Source organism: Fundulus heteroclitus, chromosome 23 (assembly GCF_011125445.2).
Source record: "Fundulus heteroclitus isolate FHET01 chromosome 23, MU-UCD_Fhet_4.1, whole genome shotgun sequence".
NCBI classification, from domain to species: Eukaryota; Metazoa; Chordata; class Actinopteri; order Cyprinodontiformes; family Fundulidae; genus Fundulus; species Fundulus heteroclitus.
Window position 1 is genome coordinate 36,933,298 of NC_046383.1, and position 21,537 is coordinate 36,954,834.

Genomic DNA, 21,537 nt, shown 5'->3' on the forward strand with positions numbered 1-21,537 from the left:
CCACGGTCGGAGCTGGTGAGTAGACCCTGAATCTGTCAAATAAAAATGTAGTAAAAAACCTCAAAAGACCGAAGGTCTACATTTATAAATCTGCTGATGGTAGTTCTATGAGTTAATGTTAGCGAGTATGTGGCACAGCATGTGTTTGTACAGATTTAGACACGTTTTTACCACTATTTGGTAGAAAAAAGGCTACTAAAAGCCAGTCAGGTTCAAATGTAGCTGTCCTTCATACCTTTAATAACAATGTGCTAAAATTTTGTTTTTTTATTATGATTTTATGCTTCTCGGTGTTACAGTATTTCTGTCTTCTTTCTGTTTTCTCCCACTTTAGAACCATGCCTAAATATAAGAGCAGTGTCCGTTGTAAGACCAAAAAAATAAAACTAACTCGGAAAACCATCGGTGCTCGGGCGAAATCTTCCTACATTCCCTCACATGCAGGCTCATCTGACACCAACACTGTTTTTCCCTCATCACATGACATTTGTACTGAAAACTCAGAGGAAGAAGGGACCGCGTATACCAGGGCAAAAAGGAAGGAGCTGAGCCTATGGGATACACTAAAAGATCAGGTCTTGGAAGAGTCCTATAAGTCCTCCGCTCCATTCTCTGACATGTGCTCTGTGTGCAAGAAACCTGGAGTATACCGCTGTCTGGAATGCAGCAGAAGCAGTGTTTTTTGCAAGGATTGTGTCTACACAGTTCACATAAATTCTTTGCACCTCCCTGAAAAGTGGAATGTAAGTTCATTTTTGTTGAATGTACTAATAAATATTGTAATTGATATGTATAGAATGAGAATGAGTTCTTAATTGCATAAAATTCGATTTTTCTCTGTCCTTTTTTGTGTCTCTTTAGAAAACCTGCTATGAGGCTGCTTTCCAGCAGTTGGTGTTGCATTTAAGTGGGGATCACAGTACCCATGTTGTTTACTCCAGAGATGTAAAGACTTTTGTCAACACAGGTATGTTTTTACACTGTAATTTTTTAATTAATTAATTTTGTGTGTATATATATATATATATATATATATATATATATATATATATATATATATATATATATATATATATATATACTGCTCAAAAAAATAAAGGGAACACTCAAATAAGACATCCTAGATCTGAATGAATGAAATATTCTCATTGAATACTTTGTTCTGTACAAAGTTGAATGTGGACAACAGCAGGTGAAATTGATTGTCAATCAGTGTTGCTTCCTAAGTGGACAGTTTGATTTCACAGAAGTTTGATTTACTTGGAGTTATATTGTGTTGTTTAAGTGTTCCTTTTATTTTTTTGAGCAGTGTGTGTGTATATATATATATATATATATATATATATATATATATATATATATATATATATATATATATATATATATTCTACATATATATATATATTCTACAAAATTCTAAATCTTATTTAGTAAAATTTATGTTTTCACTTTATGAGTATTAATCTTGTCCCATGTGAATATATGTTTATGTGACTTTTTATTGTGGAATAACTTTTTATTCTTCTTTGTTGTTATTTATACTTGGATACACAAATATAGAAAACTACATAAATACATAGATTGGAGGGGAAGCTCAGTTAAAGACAACACATGTTAAGTTAAACACAGTTAAAGTGGCAAGTCTGCGTTGGTTTGTACATGTTTAAAGAAGGGATATATCATCCATCCATTGCCTTCTGCTTATCTGGGGTCAGGTCACCCAAGTAACAGCATAATTAAGGATTCCCAGACTTCCCTCTACCCAGCCAATTGGGCCAGCTCCTCGGGTGTAATCCCAATACATCCTACACCAGTGGTGCCCAAAGTCGGTCCTCGAAGGCCAGCATTTTGCAGATTTTAGTTCAGTCCCTGGTTTAATGCACTTGGATCCCGTGATGGCTCAGTAGAAGAACATTGACCTGCTGGAAAGGTTGTTACCACCACCACAGAGAGAACTAAAACATGCAGAATGAAGGTGCTCGAGGACGAATTTTGGTCACCCCTGTCCTATTCCATCTTAGAAGCATAGATGTGGCTCGGTGGTCCCTAAAGGGAGCAGTAATAAAAAGATCAACTCCTCATATAGATATCATGTATTTGTTATACAACTTATAAAATCGAAGTATAAGTATAACACATATTGTGGACTGATTTAATTCTGAGTTCTATAAAACAGTGTATTTATTCACTCTGTGAGATAAAAAATGGAATGATTCTTCAGTAATCTTTTTTCTTTCTTTGTCTTTTTAGGTCATCTCATTAATTGCACAGTTTCTTTTTGTAAATGCGAACCTGAGGTCTGCACTCTTCTGAAGTATGGCCTTTGGCCTGCTTCACCGGAGAAGCCACAGACTGCTTTTTCAATGGCTCTTCTTGAGCTATTTGTCCATCTTTCTTTGGAGTGCCAGATCTCTGTAGAGGGATTCATCAACACCTTACGGTGGAAAAACAATCTTACTGTTATGGAGGTAGTGAGAAAAAGATGTCCTAGTAAATATGTCAACAATATTGCAACTTTTTTATTCTGTTTAATATATTAAATATTTCTTTAAATTAATGTCACTGATGGCATTTCCAGTAGACTAGATGTATTATTTACTGCTTTCTCATTTAGAATTTTTTTTTTTACAGTATTTATTTATTTATTTTACTTATGTACCTTTGGAATTAATAGATTAAACATAAGTACTGTGACTCTTTTTACTACAGGTTAATATGCTGTACAGAGCCCTAGTAGGAGAGTCTATTTCCCAGTTTCGCCATTATCACTTCCGACGAAGGTCACTAGTTGGCCTTTGTGACCAATTTGATGATGGCACAGTGTGCCCGGCATGCATAAAGGTTGGACACACTGAGATAGATTTGTAATATACTTTTAGAAGACATTAGTACAATGGACAAATGTCATTTTGAGAGCTTTGAGACTTATCCTTATTCTTGCTGTTTATTTTTCAGACTGATGGCACTGTAATTGTGGCTTTGGATGCCAACTTTGGCCTTGTACGAAAAAAGAGCTCTGGAAGTAGTATCACTGAGCCATTGCAGGGTAACAGAATGTTTGTCAGGGATGAAGATGTTGAAGAGTATGTCAGGTCAAATCCTGACAACTGTCAACCAACAGAGGTGAGTAAATATCATATCTCATTTTCTATTCTGGTAACTTTCTTATTTATTTTTAGTCAATGCTTTTTAAAAAATACCCTTAAAAGGAATTTTATGACAGATATATATCTTTCTAATTTTAAAATATTTTCACGTTCATTTATTTTGACACAATTTGTATATTCCTCACGTTTTATGTGTTTCACTGAGAACCTCTTTCCTTTATTTTTTAGAACTGTAGCAAGTTTAAAGCTGGCAATGCACTTCGTTCCCAAAACCAGCAAAAAAAATTAGACATAACTGGTGTATTTGGAGCATCATGTCGCCACGAGGTTCCACTGATATTTCTTAACATGACACATGGAGAAAGGTGAGTTTTTAAAGTGTATTTGGATGACTTTAACATAACATCATCCAATTATTTGAAAGACTCTTGGATTATTTTTTATACATTATCTTATGCTGTTATCAAACTATTTTTTAACAGACTTGCATATCCTAAATATGTCATCACAGAGCTGATGAAAAAATATAAAGAAAAAAACATTAATCTGCATGTCCTTTATGACATTGCATGTGTCCTGTCCAGACATTTCCGTGTGAGTATAATTCTTAATGTCCGAGTTCTTTATAATATAACAACAATAGTGACACACTGTCTGTCATTGAACAGAAAACTGGAGAAGGAATCCCAAAAGGACTTTCCCTGGCGGTACCAGCATTTCATGTGTATGGGCATAAACTGCAGTGTCAGGTATTTTTTGGGTTGTTCTAAAGTTAGTCTACCAAATTCAACATCTTGTTACATCATATATACATATTGTTCACCCTGTTGCTATAAAGCAGCATGACAATTGAAAATGAGCTTAATTGTTTCAAATACCATGATATATTCCTTTTCTCTTTTCTTGTTCTGTTTCCAACACAAACTGGATAACATCAGTGTTATGTATGGTTTTTTGGCTTCAGCAGTATTTTCATGACACTTATGTGTTTTTGCTTATGTACTTTGTATATTTTAATTGTATTACAGCTCCAGGGTTAAGTGATATTTATAATTAAAAATTTAATATTGAGAATATTTACTTATATTTTCATTATTAATTATATTTTAAAATTTCATATGGCCTCCAAAAAACAACATTGCCATTGATAATAACCTTTGTGTCCATTTGTAATTGTTACAGGTCTACATGATGTCCAATATATTAGGCTCCATATTGGGTGTTGCACACTTTACAGTAATGACTAATTATGTTAATCAGATCATGTACAGCACGCGACGAGTTCCTGGATTTGGACTAACAGATGGTGAATGCATGGAGAGGTTATGGTCGTTTTTGGGAAGATTTTCTCGAGTGACTAAAGAGATGACTCCCTCCCATCGCCTTGACCTTCTCACAGACGCACTCCTGTACTATGGTAGAAGAAAATCTGCAGATCTAGGTGCAGTATATGTCCATAGTTTATTTAATAATTTACTGAAACTTTTTTAATTGAACTTCAAACACTGTCCGTTATTTACAGATGTGCAGCTTCTTCAGAGGTGGGACAAAGCCGAGAAGATTGCGAGTATTGCTGAGGAAGAGATTTCTGCAGTTTTGAAAGAGTCACCGAGTAAGCTTGTCTTAATTGAAACCTTTTGATTGCAAAAAAAGTTTTGTATTCATTTATTTATTTTTCCTTTGTCCAAAGTAAGCATTTCTGAACATGACCTACAACAATGGATGGAAACACAGAGACATGTAGCCCAAGCTGCACATTTAAAAACTAGAGACAAAGGTATGTTTTTTTTCTGTTTTATTTCATTTGTTTTTTTTTTTGTTTTTTTTGTTTGTTTTTTTCATTTGTGTCAAGGGGCAATGTTGTGAGTGTCTTTCAAAGCTGCTTTGACTACATCTAAACAGAGTTTGAATATCTTTTTTGACTTTGACACTTGTAATGAACTGGATTGTTTATGGTTCTTAAATTAATTGAACTATATTACATTGAAATTAAAAAATGCTTTGTGTAGCACCCTTCCATGGGCTGCCACATTAACGTGGTGGAGGGGTTTGAGTGTCCCAATGATCCTAGGAGCTATACTGTCGGAGCCTTTATGCCCCTGGTAGGGTCACCCAAGGCAGACAGATCCTAGGAGAGGAACCAGACAAAGCGCAGCCATAACACCCCTTATGCATTACCACTGGAGACAGTCTTCCCTTGCATGGACGCCGTTCACCTGGTTCCCGTTTTGTTGCCAGAGCTGGAGGTGTGGCACATTTCAGTTAGTCTGTTGGCCGTGCTTTCAACCATGCACCCAAGCGGCCGAAAACAGTTTCCTATGCAGGGTGCCTTAGTCATATAGGCCGACTGCTGCTAAGCGGAAAAAGATGTACGAATGTTTATCCTAAAGGGAAATTAAATTTTGATGTAATTCGTATTATTTCCAATTATTCACAGAGATACTGGATTGTTCAATAACATACATTGTTGACTTATCTACAGAGATTGTTCCAAGATGGAAGAGGAACTATGTGATGAAGCTGACCGAAATCAACCAGCTCAGGTATGATCCTTTTTTGAATACCAAATCAGTAGGCAGATTGGTGGTGTGTCTGTAATGATGAGGGCGCTGCAAAGGTCTGCAGTTTTCAAGACATGTAGTAAATACAAAAAAAATTAGTCAAATGTCTCGATTTGGTGGTTGTTCCATGTTCCTAACCTCACCTATGGGAAGCAGCCTCACTACTAGGCACTAACCTCAGACATGCATAAGATAATGTATAAACATTGTGAAATACTTACACAAGAGTTACAATGTTGCCACATTAATGACAAAGTATTAAGTTCAGCTAATTATACAAGCTATGCCAATATAAAGTCTTTGTTTTCATTTTTAGATCCGGATCACATCAACAGGACTCACTCATTGAAGATGAATCACAGTAAGTGACAGAAATTTGTACTCTTCTATATTTGAACAACAGTTCTCGCCTCAAGTAAAGAAACTGTGCGTTGTTTTTTTTTTTTTTTGTTTTTTTGTTTTGTGGTTAGACTGGACAGGGATCTTCGAATAATTGAGAGACACCATGCTGTAAAACGAAGATGGGTCCCTTCGGATGACATTTTCCAGAGAACACTGAGAGATGTTGACCAGGAACTTAGAGGTCAGCTGATACAACGAGCACAAAATGAAGCAAGGGAGAGGGCCACTCTTCTGAACCTGAAAAGAAGATATAATGGTAACGCTACTTCTTTTCTAGACTGTATGGTCATTAGCAAAATTGAAGCTAAAAGGTCTTGTGGTTGAATCCCAGCATGTGGTAAACCTAAATTTAATCTTTATGTTATCCCTGCATCATGCATATGTTCACTCTGGGTACTTAAGCTTCTTTATGCAGTGTAAGAAGTGACTGGTTTATTCCAACTTGTCCTTTGTCATGGGTATGTGCTTTTGATGTGTATGGTTATTTATCTTTGGTGTATGAATATGTTTCTTGGGTGTATCCTGTTTTTCACCTAATGCCCGTTGTAAATAGGCACAGATAAGTGAGTATTGTAATACATCCATTTTCTAATGGACATTCAATGATCTTATGCATTACTGCAGATATTAAGTCACTGTAAGAACTATCAGTCTTTATATTCTGAGGATAACTTTTTAAGAGTACAATTAAAATATCATTAAATTATTGGCAGTAATAGATTTTGACCTACAAACTGAGATTTCCTTATGCGAACTTTAGTGTCATGTTGAATATCTTGTGTAGAATTGGCTGCCACTACTTGTGTTCACAAAATCCAAATTGAGATAAACACTATTTCAGATGTTGACTTTTTATTATGTTTAACATACTTCAATAAATCACTATTGTATCATGTTTTCATATTGTGTTGATTGTATTATTTTTACTAGTATTTATATTTCTTCTTTCTTTACAGATGGACAGGGAGTTGCTATAAGGCTGTCCAAGCAAGTGAATGCCTGTAACAGGAAACTGAAGAACATTGTTACAGAGTACAATAATCTGCAGTGGCCTCCACAAACTGGCATCTTTCCATCACATTTAGAATTTCTAGAATTATGTGATGCCTCCTCCCAGCTGTACACATTGTTTGATGAACAAGTGAGTAGAATTGATCTAAAGGTTTTATTCAACTTTCTACATGCTGTTATTCACTTTATGTTGCTACTATGCTTTAACAAGGTTCCACTTGCAATTGTTCTCTTATTTTAAAGATTGAAGATCATGGTGTTGTTCCAAAGAACCTAAAAAGTCGAGCAATAGAAGCCCTGCATTTGAAGACTAGAGCAACTGAAGAAAGCTTCTACTTAAGAGAGAGATGAACACTGTCATTCTTCACCTTCATCAACAACATGGACATTTAAGTTCAGCTATAAATGATACTGCAGATCCTGGTTCAAAAGCTGTACTTCATCAAAACATTATCATGTTAGAAAAGAAAATGTACAGTGCAATGAACATGTTCAAGAGGTTTATCGAAGTTGGTGCCCCTCCTCCAAATCATCACCTACCAGAGTTTAACTCTTATTCTCAAGCACTTATGTCTCCAGATCTACATTACATAGACTATGATGAAAGCATTGACGATGGAGAGGATGAAGGGGATGATGACGACAATGTTGAGGAAGGAGAGAACAGCATAGATTGTGAATCATCTTTATGATTTATGGCCACTTACTGTCCTATGTGAAGAGCACATATTCCAGTATAAAAAGTTCATTGTTTGTTGATTGTCATATAAGCTTTTTTTTTCTAACATCTCAGTTTATTGCTTTTGATATTGTTGAGACATATCTGTTTTTCAAGTCAAGCTATATATAATCAAGGGCATTTTAGTTTTACTCATTACAGCTTGGTACTCTTTTTTTCACATTTATTAATGTTCTTGTTCAGGATGACATTGTTAATGACTAAAATTCATTTACAGTTTGATTTTAACTCTTAATTTTGAGATGCTGGATAATCTGCTTTACATAATATCTTTAAATTTGAGCACAACAACAAAATAACTAAAACGTAGTGGACAAAAATTTTATGATGTTCATATTTGAGAAATATTTGACTGTTATCCAAGAATAACATTATTTTGAAGGGCACTACTCTGTATTAAAAATTCATTAAGAGCTATGTCAGTGTTTCTGTGATATTTCAGACAGATTTCAAAACTTACAATATGGACTATTTGGAGCCTGTGTAGGGGCTTACAAACTGGTTGATTTGATTTACCTTCCTGATTTTAGTAAGAATGCCAGCAGCACCATAATGTATCATCTGCAGTTGGATGATTACTACTTTTTTAGGAGACCCCTCACACCAGCATCCAGGTTGAGTGTTTGCTATCTAAGCGCTCCTTCCACTGCTCCACCACTCATATGGCTGCACAGACTAGTGAGAATTATCTCACTGTTAGATTAGCATTTAGTTTTGCAACTGTAAGGACATGTACATTCCTGGTTGTTTAAAAGTAGAGCAGTTATTATTAGTGTTGATGTTTGCGTTTTTCAGGAGGGCAACGCGCATATTGACGTCCTTCACACCAGATATTACATTAAAATTTAAGCACACAGCAGGACGGATCAGGCAGGAATATAAAGACAGAGTCTGAATAACATCAACTGTATGTCAGAAAATTCTGACATGTAGTCTTATGTGATTTGTCTCTGCTTACATAAAAAAAATATATGGGCCACTATGGAAAATGGTGACAAACCATTTTGGGACCTATACTGTCTGCCCTCTTTTTTCCCTTATGGGGCCCACCTAGGTATGACATAACTGTTTGTAACCTACCTGAGAAAGCGGCAACATACAGTCATATGAAAAAGTTTGGGCACCCCTATTAATCTTAATCATTTTTATATATAAATATTTGGGTGTTTGCAAAAGCTACTTCAGTTTGATATATCTAATGGACACAGTAATATTTCAGTATTGAAATGAGGTTTATTGGACTAACAGAAAATGTGCAGTATGCATTGACAGAAAATTTGACCGGTGCAAAAATATGGGCACCTCAACAGAAAAGTGACATTAATATTTATTAGATCTGCCTTTTGCAAAAATAACAGCCTGTAGTTGCTTCCTGTAGCTTTTAATGAGTTCTTTGATCCTGTATGAAGGTATTTTTGACCATTCCTCTTTACAAAACAATTCCAGTTGAGTTAAGTGTGATGGTTGCCAAGCATGGACAGCCCGCTTCAAATCATCCCAGATGTTCAATGATATTCAGGTCTGGACTGGGATGGCCATCCAGAACATTGCAATTGTTCCTCTGCATGAATGCCTGAGTAGATTTGGATCATTGTCCTGCTGAAATATCCATCCCCAGCATAACTTCAACTTCGTATCAGCTTCTTGAACATTATTCTCAAGAATCTGTTGATATTCAATTCAATTTTTTCAATTCAATTTTATTTATATAGCGCCAATTCATGAAACATGTCATCTCAAGGCACTTTACAAAGTTAAGTTCAATCATATTATACAGATTGGGTCAGATTATACAGATTGATGCAATCAACTGGTTTTCTTAAATAGGAACATTTTTGACCAAAGTCCCGACAAGCAGCATTCACTCCTGGGGAAGCGTAGAGCCACAGGGAGAGTCGTCTGCATTGTACATCGCTTTGCTGCAATCCCTCATACTGAGCAAGCATGAAGCGACAGTGGAAAGAAAAAACTCCCGTTAGCGGGAAGGAAAAACCTCTAGCAGAACCGGGCTCAGTATGAACGGTCATCTGCCTCGACCGACTGGGGTTACAGAAGACAGAACAGAGACACAACAAGAGAAACAAAAAGCACAGAAGCACACATTGATCCAGTAATCTGTTCTACATTAGATGGTAATAGTCAGTGATCTGTCCTCCCTGGATGATTTCACAGTCAACAGAACGTCAGACCAGATGTACCTACTATGAAGAAAAAAGAGAGAGAACAAAAAGTTAAAAGCTGAAATGACAAGAGTCATCTCAATGATATTGAGTTTAATCCATGTGACCCTCAACTTTAACAAGATTCCCAGTACCAGCATTGGCCACACAGCCCCAAAGCATGATGGAACCTCCACCAAATTTTACAGTGGGTAGCAAGTGTTTTTCTTGGAATGCTGTTTTTTTTCTCCACGCCATGCATAATGCCTTTTTTATGACCAAACAACTCAGTCTTTGTTTCTTCAGTCCACAGGACCTTATTCCAAAATGAAGCTGGCTCGTCCAAATGTGCTTTTGCAGACCTCAAGCGGCTCTGTTTGAGGCATTGCTGAAAAGGGTTCTTTTGCATCACTCCTATACAGCTTCTCCTTGTTAACACATACTATCTGTAATAGTGCAGCTAAACTAAATATGAGGAAAAAAGTGAAGCCCTGATCATAGTTTAATACACTACACACTACAATTACACTCTCAATGACCATATACATTACTTTATAACAGCCTCGCAATTAACGTTCAATGTTTGAAATGGAATGCGCCCCACCATTGACAAACGGAGCCTTATTGTTGCGGCAAACGTCCAATGTTTGAAATGGAATGCGCCCCATCATTGTAACGGAGCCTTATTGTTGCGGCACACGTTCAATGTTTGAAATGGAATGCGCCCCACCATTGACAAACGGAGCCTTATTGTTGCGGCAAACGTCCAATGTTTGAAATGGAATGCGCCCCATCATTGTAACGGAGCCTTATTGTTGCGGCACACGTTCAATGTTTGAAATGGAATGCGCCCCATCATTGACAAACGGAGCCTTATTGTTGCGGCAAACGTTCAATGTTTGAAATGGAATGCGCCCCATCATTGACACACGGGGCGATGTCATGATTAACCTCACCAGTCTGAGTGGGTAGCAAATTCTGTTAAAGTAATTAAATCAGATTTTCCAGTCATAAATTGAAATTATCAGACAGAATGAAATCCTAATGTCAAATCATATTAATAGTTTTCATTAAGCGGCAAAAAGTTTGTAACTGGTCACGTGGCGTGTCACCCATTGATAACCAATAGTAACATGTGATGTTGTGGAACTACTGCATCCCACACTGGGATCTTCTCCAGCTGTGTCCTATCAACATGCCTGTCCTAACGATTTCGCGAAGGGAGAAAGTGCCTTTACCTGAACGTGTCGTCTTCTAACCTGGTCAATTTGTTTATTTAAAAGGAAAGATCTTACTCATTCTCTGTGCTACCATGTGAAAATTTTTGAATTGCAATAGTAATGAGTTCAGCTAACATGCTCACTGATGTGTTCGTTTGATACCCAAATGTTTGTTACTATTTAAAGCACTCACATTTGACAGAATATCTTTTCAATACAAAAGCTTTTATTGAACATTGCACATTTATCAATTGTTTAAGACAAACTACAGGAAATGCTAACATTGAAAGACATAACAAGGCTCAACTTCTAGGGGGTCTGACAATGACGACACAAGTTTTTCTTGAATCCACATGCCAGGTGTGACCACTGCTCACATGTGTTGCAACGTCGCCACTCACGCCACTTCTTCTTGGCATTTTTTTTATCATCACTGAACAGACAGTGGCAGATGTTGCAAACATCCGTAGTATCTAAATAAAGAAAAATAAGTCATTTATTGACAAATGTAGTTTAAAAAACATAAAAGAAGCATAATGCCTTAATTTATTTAAATGCATACCATGTGTAGTCGGTTCTCTTGACAGCACTTCCGTCAAACCCATAGGCTCTGTTACGCTCCGCTCATCTAAAGAAGAATTAACAGTTTAGTTGCAATGTGATCTCAAGGTAGGTCACACCTTCAAGTAATGTTTAACATATTATACTTTATACGGGAATATGTTGAACTCAAGCGTTACTATCAGTTCTGTGTAAACAGCATATTTAAACATATTGAAACAGTTTTGTTATTAATACTTTTTATTTTTATTCATTGTCGTCAAAATTAGGGCCCTGAGGATGGGCATCCTGCCTGTTTTAGTTCTCTCACCGGTGGAAGTTACAAACTTTTCATCATGTCAACCTATTCATAGGCCTTGCATTAAACCAGGAACAGAACTAAGAAATGCAAGGTGCTGGCCATTGAGGAACAATTTTGGGAACCCCTAGTTTAAGCTATTGGTTAATGTGATTTGTATGTAATTATTTCTGCAATTTTTTTTTATGTTGAAAACAAATTATTGCCTGCTCATTCATTAGTTCCGTAATTTGAGATGTCTTCTACTTCCTTAAAGTTAAACAAGTGATGCAAGATAAGCATCTATGCTTTAGTTCTGTACTACTGTATTTTGTGGTACATCTAATTTAATAATTTCTTTAATGTTTGCATGTGTAATTAAAGCTGGAAATGTGGTTCATGTACATAGGGAATGAGAGTTTTCTGTGTTTTGTTGTGTGACTGATGGTCTCCACCTCAAGTGGTTTGAATAAGCAATAAAACATAACCAAACATAGTGTTGCAAAGTATTCGGAAATATGTCAGCTGTGAGACCAGCGGCAACTATTACTTTTAAAAGCTCACAATATTTCTGTATTCCGCATTTGTGAATGTGACTATTGTTCAGAGGGAACATCAGCTGTTGTGAGACTTGCCAACTTGCTAATTGTCACAACTACATTTGTTCAACAGTCTTAGCATGAGAAACGCATCACATGCACTATATTACACAGAAATTTTTGTACAACCACAATATCAATGCCGAGATGAATCTTGCAGACATTGACAGTACAGCTATAATCCGACTATACATAATAGCCATATAGAACATTTTGAAAGGTGTTACATCCTCACTAATAAGATCACCCAATACACGTACCCCAAAGCGTATGTGATTTATCTAAGTTTGGAATATTTATAATTTCTTAAACATATCTGGAGTGACAGATTGACCTAAAGACAAAGCTGGACTCCCCACACTTTTTGTATCTGAAAACCTATAAATCATCCGGAATACATATTTTCCTAAGGAAGACCAGACATATTTTGTTACCGAGGGTGGAGTGCACTTTGTAATATATCCACATAACATACATAACAACATTGTAATGGAGGACATTCAGGATAGACATGCAACGAACTTACCATTTGCACACATTCCATTCAAAATGTCTTCCACAGTTGGTGTCCTAATTGTCCTCCCGGGGTCTGATACAAAGAATAAAATATAATTATTGAAATTTTTTTTCCAACATATCTTCAATATGAGTACAATAAAATGCAATATCAAAACTTGAAGTACAAGTATCCAGGACATGGCTTAAACAGTATTTCTCAAGTACACATTTTGAAGTGTAAATGATTAAAGGTTTTCTTAAGGCTAATATTAATCAACACAACATTGTACTTTATTAATTTTAATGAACGAAAGGACAATTTCCCATACTCCAGGGTATATTTGTTTCGTTTCTCGTTGTAAGTTGGCATCTGCAAAGTTTTTACAGTAACTAATCCATCACAGACCATAATTGCAAATAACTAAGCAGGTATATGTTGTGATACACTGAATAGAATTGTCACAGGGAAAGAGATTATTTCTAATATAAATCTGATATAAAAACCATATATACAATTTCAAATGGAATTGTATGATTAAAACAAGTCCAAAAAAAAACCTATTACATGGAAAGGGATACTGAATGCAGTCCTTCCAATAAGTGTATTTGAAAGTCATAGGTATAATCTTCTACTTAACACCAGTAGAATGTAATAAGGAATACAAACCACCTTCACTATGAGAAAAAAAACACTGTGTTTATAAAGTTCAATCTGAAGACATACCATTTGCAGTTATCACCACTCCAGTGTCAGATGTTACAACTGATTCTTCAACAGTCTTTTCATCTGAAGAGAAAATTGAAATTAGTAGTGTGAATGCTGCATGCATTTTGTTTGTATAAAAATAATTATTGCACTGTCAATACATTAATTATAATACATGCTCTTTGTTGTCAGAGGAACACAATAATGCCTTCGTCAGCTCAGAAGTTTGAAAGCAAAAAGAAAAAACAAAAAAAACGAGGAAGGATGATCTTTCTGCTAAAGTATTACTTTCCATCATCCGTGTTCTTTCAGCAAACATTTGAGACAGAAATGGTTTTTGTTTGTTTTCCACTTTACCTGCCATAGAAAGTATTCGTAAACGTTTGTCTGTTATCCTTCAACTCATGTGACCATACTAGCCGAGGAGATGCAACGTTAAAAACAATAAACATTGTCTTGTACAAAACAATGGAGCAACTACAAATAAAGAAAGACTTTTTTGTCCGTTTATTTCTAAAAGGACAAAAAGTGTGTCTGTCAGAAGCTATTGCAGACACGCCATTATAGTACGCAAGTATAGTTATTTAGAAGTTTGACTACATTATACTAGATGAGTATGACAAAATGTTAAGGTGATTATGACAGTAGTGCTAAACAATAAACTTAAGTGAATAGCACAATTCATGGGGCGCAGCAGTTTGAGCGAGTGTATAAAGACAGACTACAGAACTCATGCGGCCTTCCAGACTTTGACTCTGATCCTTGGATCCTTTACCAAATGCTTTTCCCAAAACATATGCTACTTTTGGATTCTGCTCTTTAAATACTTCAAATTAAAGTCTAGCAGTGCAAAAGGAATGACTAAATATAAGAACATAAAATTATGAAAATAACCTCTCAACAACAGACCACCCCATTGCATGATTACAAAGTACGTTTTTACCGGATCACTTCCATTTAAATATAATCTATCAACATTTATGCTCAAACACTTACTAATTTTAAAGGAAATGTTCGCCGCATTATTTAAAATGACTTCTAACTGTTTACGTCCATAGTGGCATGGTTTTTTGAGAGTGATGCCATCAGGTAGACCAAAAGCGTTGATAATTATGCTTTCATTTTGAATGGAGATGTACGGGAGCCTTCCTCTGCCTCCCGCTTCATCTAAAAAAAAAAAAAAAAAAAAAATTTTAAAAGTTGTACATATTTGCAGTCAAGCTGAAGATAAAAAAGTGGATTAGTAATACAGAGCTCCAAATTGACTATTTAGAAAAGTGCAACGCACCAAAAAATTCTAATTTATACAGCCGTGCACATGCAAAGACCTGTGCACCTTGCCTTTATAAATCCCAATTACTGGAAAAGATAATGCAGCTGCTGATCCGTTCTGTTGCCACCCATTAATACATATTGAAATTAGTGTGAAGCTTACAAAAACTGTCACACAAAGCTCATTTTTATACATATCAACTTGTGCATCAAATATGGCATATAACTTTTTTGGTGAGTACGCACAATCATACATGTGGCCCGTGGTTAATTGACAAGGTGTTGCAGACCATTATGTCGACATATACGCAGATACCAACTTTATTACTGCAATGAAGTTAAATTATGAATCCATTACATTGACCATGACTAGAAAATTACTAGAGTATGATAATGTATTCTTACTGTATTTCCTGTTGAAGAGCCCCTGCACTTTCTTAACCATTTGATCAACCGGTTCTTTTGCAGCAGAAGTAGATGATGATTTTCCTTAAAACACAGTGCAAACAAGAGCGAAAATATCATGTAAATATTAAGTCCACTAAGCTGTTATTTAAGTTTGAGGTATCCCTGTCAGTTTGTGAAAACCTTTGAAATGCAGTGCAAAGTTGTCCAGTACGTCGGTACTGTCGAAGAACGAAGAAGCACCTTTGCTGCTCACTTCTAGGACTTCTAAGAAAGGCTTTTGATGGTCATACATCATTACACCAGTCTCTACACCAAGCTTCTCAAGACTGGCAACCTTCAACAAAGATCAAAAGAAGAGTCATTCAAAACAGCAGATATACATAACTTTACAAAGGATAGGAATAAAGTTATTGAGCTAGAAAATTTTCATTATTTTAAGTCAGTAAGAAATAAAACACAAAACAGTAAAAACTAAAACATAGAAATATGGCATGTAATATAAACATTCAATATTTCTATAACACATGTTAACAAAAGGTAGATGACATTAATACATTCAAGGTAGTCTTTTAATTTTTATTTTCAATTAGAACACTATGGTTTCCCTAAAAATTATGTGGCCCTTATAAATTTATAAGCAAAATAATACAAAAACTTAGCAATACTAATTCCATTTTTAACAGTGAAAATTATTGTGTCACCTTTTTTTTTGGTTATCAAATTAAATCTTTATATGAAAATGTATTTTCTTTTTATTACCATTACCTTATTTAATTAAACACTTTTTTATGATGTGAAACAGTTAAGTGGGGTAAACTGCAAGCACAGACTAAATATGTCATGCGCAAGTATCTTATCACAGATAAATAATAAATGGCATGTGGAGCAATGTATAGTGCTTCACTCAGTCTAGAGGAACTGAAAGGACTTTACACTACATTAAGTAATTTACACACTGATGGTGGTGGGCATTAGCTCACCACCCAATAGGGTTATAGCCACAGCTGGTTTCAGGCAGTCTGACAGAAGTGAGGCTGTCATGCACTGGCACCACTAGCAGCCAAAGCATGTCAACTAAGACAGACGTAGTAGGCATTCAAACTGGAAACCCAATGATTACAAGGTTAACTTCTAACACTATTTCCAATATACAGTTAAATGGCTTGAAAACATTCTTAAGGTCTTAGCATATATGGAAAACCTCTATTTTCATCTGCTTTAGGTGCTTCTTCAATTTCAGGCATCGCATATCTGGGCTCATGTCATCTGAAGTGCGCTGAACTTTTAGAGCTGCTGCCTCCTCCACATATTGCCTCTTCTGCTCTTCTGCCAAAGTGGACCATTTCTGCGTAATATCTTTCAGGCTTCCTAGCAGGAAAAACAAAACAAAGAAAAACAGCAAGCAATCCATTGACATTGTACAGATCTCCTATGGCTCACCCCGACTCAATGGGTGTAGATTTTGATAACGTTAAGGAAACTCTCTAACATTACATGGCAAATAGGAAAAGTTTCATCAAGTACTCAAGATCTCACAAAGGTAATTTGACAAGATAAACTAGACAATACAAGTCAGATTTGTTTCGTAAGGATGGCTTATAAAAACAACTACAAAATAACTAAGGCAAGATACTTTTTCCAAAAATTAAGTTTATGAATAGCCTGGTAAAAAAATGACCCATTGTACTACACATTGAAGCATCCAGAGGGTCTGGGCTATGGCTATTGAGACACTCATTTAACACCTCTGTAGAGGTGTTAAATTTTACCCAATCGCTAATGTTTGTCTGTGACGTATGTCATGTGCCAGTTCAATGCCAAAAATTCTACTTGAAATTGCATTCGCTGCAAAAAAATAAATAAAATAAATAAATACATAAAATCTGTCACTACAAAGACAAAAGACCTGAGCTCATCGAGGCAGCTGTCCATGTTAATTCCATATTTGGAAGGACAACAAAGACTGAATGGCTTCCTTTACTTTGCTACAACTACAGGCGGACTGCAATTCTAAAACAGCACAGAAAATTGGCAGTCTTATCAACTTCTGCGGGAGATAATCCGAGTCAAGGGGAGAAAGCAAAGGCTGTGCTGTAAGTGAGAATTGCAATGATCAGGCTAGCTATACACACAACAATGCTTGTCAACATAACAGCTACAGTAAATCCTCTCTCACCCTTGTTCTTTAACTGATCCCTGCAGAACAGGTTGTAACCAGACAGGTCCTTGGTGTATAACTTCTTGTTTTTAGGTTGAGAAGAAGATGGTTTTTTTCTTCTATAGTTTCCAATCCAGTTCTAAAAAACATAAAAGTCTTGTTACAAAACAGGAAGCTTGAATTTATTTTTATGTAAAATTGCATCTTGCCTTCTGAATTCTGAAATTGAACGGCTAGAAAGAACTTTGGTAAACATACATCAATGACAAACGGTGGCAAGCCAGTGGCCTGGGATGCCGCTCCAACCAGTGGAGATCCCACCCTGGTCATCCCTTCTTTATAGGCTTTCTGGAGGAAGACCTTCGCTTCCTCCGGGATATGTGTTCTCTCTTATCATGAAATGAAAAAAAGCAGAGCATATAAAAAAAATAATATTCAGGACAAACACATATTTTCTTAGATCTTGCTGTATAGCTCAATGTTTAAGAGATGCTACACATACCTCTTCTTGACATTGAACCTAAAACAAAGACAGAAAATACAACCATGACTATGAATAAACAGAAGGTAGCTGTTTTTTCTGGTATGTGATAAATAAATATTAGCATGCATTGTGCTTGCAGGGTATCCCCCAGAAAACATGGTAAGCCCGGTGGTTGAGTTTTATGACAGTCAGTCATCCTGTAGCTGGTCATGTTTCTGAGATAAAAAATGTTAAAAGTTGACGGGAAATTTGAAATTACATTTTGAGAATTATGTGTTATTGAAAGATTGGAAGATTAATACATGAACAATAACTATAAAGTCATAGAAAATGCAAACGTTTTACAAAGACTTAAATAAATAAACAATGCTTAGCCTGGTGGGGCAACAAATAAAGAATGATGGCCTCAGGGCTTATAATACACTGTGGGAAACGATGAAATGTAATGAACTGTATGATAGAATCCTAACATTAAATCAATATACTGATATAAACTAGTATACTGAAAAGTATACGTTTTTTAAGATATATGAAACAAAATTTTAGCACATTGTTATTAAAGGTATGAAGGACAGCTACATTTGAACCTGACTGGCTTTTAGTAGCCTTTTTTCTACCAAATAGTGGTAAAAACGTGTCTAAATCTGTACAAACACATGCTGTGCCACATACTCGCTAACATTAACTCATAGAACTACCATCAGCAGATTTATAAATGTAGACCTTCGGTCTTTTGAGGTTTTTTACTACATTTTTATTTGACAGATTCAGGGTCAACTCACCAGCTCCGACCGTGGAAAGTGTCGCGTCGAATGACGTAAGCTTCTTCTTCTTCTCTAATCTTTTGTCGGTTGCAATCCGTAATTTATTATTATTACTACTAATACAAATATTAAACATTTTCATATGGTACAAACACAGATTTTCATATAATCATATGAGCAAATCCATCCGTATTTTTATTTTTTTTAATTAAAAATAAGATTAGGGCCAACCCTAACTTCTTCTTATCATTATTAATGGATTGCAAGCAACTTCGGATGTACATACAGCCACCTAGTGGAAGGCTATGAGGCTGGACAACTCATAACACTACATAACTCTAGAATATACCTTTTCATTTCATTGCAATTTCATATATATATATATATATATATATATATATATATATATATATATATATATATATATATATATATATGAAATTGCACGACCGGAAGATAAAAACACGGCATGTATTGAGAGAACACGATCCAATAAAATTAACCAAGTATGTTAAATTTTGGCATTTATTTTGAGTGAATTATTGGAAAAAATCCAAAGAAATAAAAGGCATATTGGAAATATAAGTCTTTAAAAAAGCGAACAAAAATAAACAAAACAGGAAAAAAAAAACTCCGGTTTTAGATTTTAGTGAGTTGTTTTTAAATACTGTAACGATTATTACAATACCTAATTAAAATCTTATGATACGTTTGGCTTTTGAATTTTTAGTAAATTCTTAATATCCTGTTCAAATTCGCAGATACATTATAAATAAAGGTTTTTAAAAAAAGGTAAAAAAAAAAAAAAAAAGGTTCTATTCGCGACAAGCGGCTGTTATCACCGATAGAATGGTTAATAACAGCCTGATAGCAGGCAGAGCAGGGACCAACTGAGGCTATTCAATGGGGCTGATAACCACTGATAATCGCCATTCTATGGGATGATAACATCCGAAGCGGGTGAAGGGACAGGTTCTACAAGCTAAGAAGCTCACTTAAGATTGTCAATGACCTGGATGTGACTGAAGAGACAAAGAAGTCAGACATTCTTTGGAGAGTCAGACCATTGCTTGACCGTGTGAGGCAAGGTTGTCTCAGCCTTCCAAGGTGTGACAAAGTGTCCATTGATGAGCAAATCATCCCGTTCACAGGCTGTTGCCCAGTCAGGCAGTATGTGCCAGGACAGCCAAGAGAGAGAGTGTATAATTTATGTGTGTTTATTATATTAATATATAACTGCAAAATATATAACTGTGAGTACATATATATATCATCCAGTTTGACTTCAGTTTAAATTGCTTTGGTTCTGAATAAATATGTGTAATCTGTCTGAAAGGTCACCAACATTGTGAACATATGATTAAAATGATATCTGAGCTGCCTCCTATTCATTCTGACAGCAGCTGTCTGATCTGTGGTCTGACCCAAGATGGCCGCCCTGTAGGCACGTCAGCCTAGCGGCCGGCAGCGTCCAATGGGGCGTCTACGTATATAATGTCTATGGGTGCACAGGCAGGCCTAGCCCCTACACCCGCAACCATAGACGCGGGAAGGAGGGTGCTGCGGGGGCTGCAGCCTCCCTCGTCATAGCATCAGCCCCCTATGGTGGGGGGCTGTGGAGTAACATAATATTGTAATCTAAAAGCGTGAAATTCTTTATGTATTTATTTTTTTAAAGACTGTGTTTGATATGGGATAAAAAATGATGGGCTGTGTATAAAATATAAACTAATCATTCATTATTTTAATATTTCATAAAAGACTAGGCTACAGACCAGTTCAAGAGTGACGTCGGCGCTACATCCGGGTCTCGAGGGTAGGCAAAAAACAGTACTGTTCTCGTCTACTACATGACAAAACGGGTGAATTAGAGCGTACTTTTAGTTAGTTTATTTTTGGAATCTAAACAATGCCTACGACTTGTTGTGCTCCCGGTTGTACATAGAGGCATTCCAAATCGTTGGATGTACGTTTCTGTCGTTTACCGAAGGACGAAGAAAGAAATGGATATTTTCAATGAAAAGAGCGCAGGCAGACACTCCCAATGGACTGGGGGAGCCATCATAGTACGACAGAATTTGCAGTCTACACTTCATCTCCGGTAAATACAACTTAATTCTGCTCTAGTCATTGTTCTACATAAATGGCGGCGGAGGGGAGGTGGCAATCGCTAGACGGGGCCGGAGAAGCGGAGTCGATGCAGCAGCTGCAGCAGCAGGCTCCAGACAGCATGGAATGAAAGTGGCTGCACATAGAGAAACGACTCTTATCGAAGCTGCCAACCAAAACCTGTCCGGACTTAATGAAGAAATGCAACTCCCAGAAAAGTTCAATCGATCACGCTTACATATGTAACTAACTCTACTGGGTGACCTAACTAAGGAGAGAAGGTTCGTTGCAGTGAAAGAGGTTGCTGAATTCATTTCATCCTTGCATCCCCAAACTAGAGCGCTCTTTAAAGGAGTTGAGGCATTTGTTGAGCTTTGTTTATGCCTACCTGTGTCAGCTGCTCCATCAGAAAGATCATTCTCAGCTCTCAGACGACTGAAACATGGACCCGAAGTACCACAAGCCAGAAGAGGTTGACACATCTGGCGCTAATGCACATACA

General features: G+C 36.2%; 3 protein-coding genes across 5 annotated transcripts; 2 read left to right on the forward strand and 1 right to left on the reverse strand.

Annotated features, from left to right (window-relative positions):
* Positions 1-713: 713 nt before the first annotated feature.
* LOC118557477 lies at positions 714-4,445 on the forward strand. The gene is made up of 8 exons (XM_036127577.1): positions 714-743; positions 862-967; positions 2,251-2,468; positions 2,710-2,841; positions 2,956-3,123; positions 3,336-3,472; positions 3,776-3,856; positions 4,368-4,445. Exons 3-8 carry the CDS (start codon positions 2,364-2,366, stop codon positions 4,405-4,407), a joined length of 663 nt encoding a protein of 220 aa, XP_035983470.1. The 5' UTR covers positions 714-743; positions 862-967; positions 2,251-2,363; the 3' UTR covers positions 4,408-4,445.
* Positions 4,446-4,453: 8 nt separating this feature from the next.
* LOC118557476 lies at positions 4,454-8,254 on the forward strand. The gene is made up of 8 exons (XM_036127576.1): positions 4,454-4,548; positions 4,630-4,719; positions 4,798-4,884; positions 5,590-5,650; positions 5,985-6,029; positions 6,139-6,326; positions 7,027-7,211; positions 7,325-8,254. Exons 1-8 carry the CDS (start codon positions 4,473-4,475, stop codon positions 7,430-7,432), a joined length of 840 nt encoding a protein of 279 aa, XP_035983469.1. The 5' UTR covers positions 4,454-4,472; the 3' UTR covers positions 7,433-8,254.
* A 3,153-nt stretch (positions 8,255-11,407) lies between these two features.
* On the reverse strand, positions 11,408-19,231 carry LOC118557475. Of its 3 annotated transcripts, XM_036127571.1 has the most exons (12): positions 18,945-19,231; positions 18,181-18,198; positions 17,937-18,067; positions 17,697-17,817; positions 16,722-16,888; positions 15,701-15,854; positions 15,518-15,601; positions 14,837-15,007; positions 13,859-13,921; positions 13,163-13,225; positions 11,762-11,827; positions 11,408-11,672 (listed from the first exon to the last, which is right to left on the reverse strand). In XM_036127571.1, the coding sequence occupies exons 1-12, from the start codon at positions 19,066-19,068 to the stop codon at positions 11,509-11,511; spliced, it is 1,326 nt and encodes a 441-aa protein (XP_035983464.1). In that variant the 5' UTR covers positions 19,069-19,231; the 3' UTR covers positions 11,408-11,508. The 3 variants fall into 3 exon arrangements, with proteins under 3 accessions (XP_035983464.1, XP_035983463.1, XP_035983465.1); XM_036127570.1 differs by lacking the exon at positions 18,945-19,231 and having other exon boundaries at positions 18,181-18,930; XM_036127572.1 differs by lacking the exons at positions 14,837-15,007; positions 18,945-19,231 and having other exon boundaries at positions 18,181-18,930.
* Between the last annotated feature and the right edge of the window lie 2,306 nt (positions 19,232-21,537).

Coding starts and splice junctions, on each gene's coding strand:
- LOC118557477 (XM_036127577.1), top strand. CDS start 2,364: ATGGCTCTTCTTGAGCTATTTGTCCATCTTTCTTTGGAGTGCCAGATC. Junction 2,469..2,709: donor ACAATCTTACTGTTATGGAG/GTAGTGAGAAAA, acceptor TTTTTACTACAG/GTTAATATGCTGTACAGAGC. Junction 3,473..3,775: donor AACATGACACATGGAGAAAG/GTGAGTTTTTAA, acceptor GTCATTGAACAG/AAAACTGGAGAAGGAATCCC.
- LOC118557476 (XM_036127576.1), top strand. CDS start 4,473: ATGACTCCCTCCCATCGCCTTGACCTTCTCACAGACGCACTCCTGTAC. Junction 4,549..4,629: donor AAGAAAATCTGCAGATCTAG/GTGCAGTATATG, acceptor CGTTATTTACAG/ATGTGCAGCTTCTTCAGAGG. Junction 7,212..7,324: donor ACACATTGTTTGATGAACAA/GTGAGTAGAATT, acceptor CTTATTTTAAAG/ATTGAAGATCATGGTGTTGT.
- LOC118557475 (XM_036127570.1), bottom strand. CDS start 18,373: ATGACCAGCTACAGGATGACTGACTGTCATAAAACTCAACCACCGGGC. Junction 13,922..14,836: donor GAACATTTCCTTTAAAATTA/GTAAGTGTTTGA, acceptor TTTTCTCTTCAG/ATGAAAAGACTGTTGAAGAA. Junction 11,673..11,761: donor AAGAGAACCGACTACACATG/GTATGCATTTAA, acceptor TTCTTTATTTAG/ATACTACGGATGTTTGCAAC.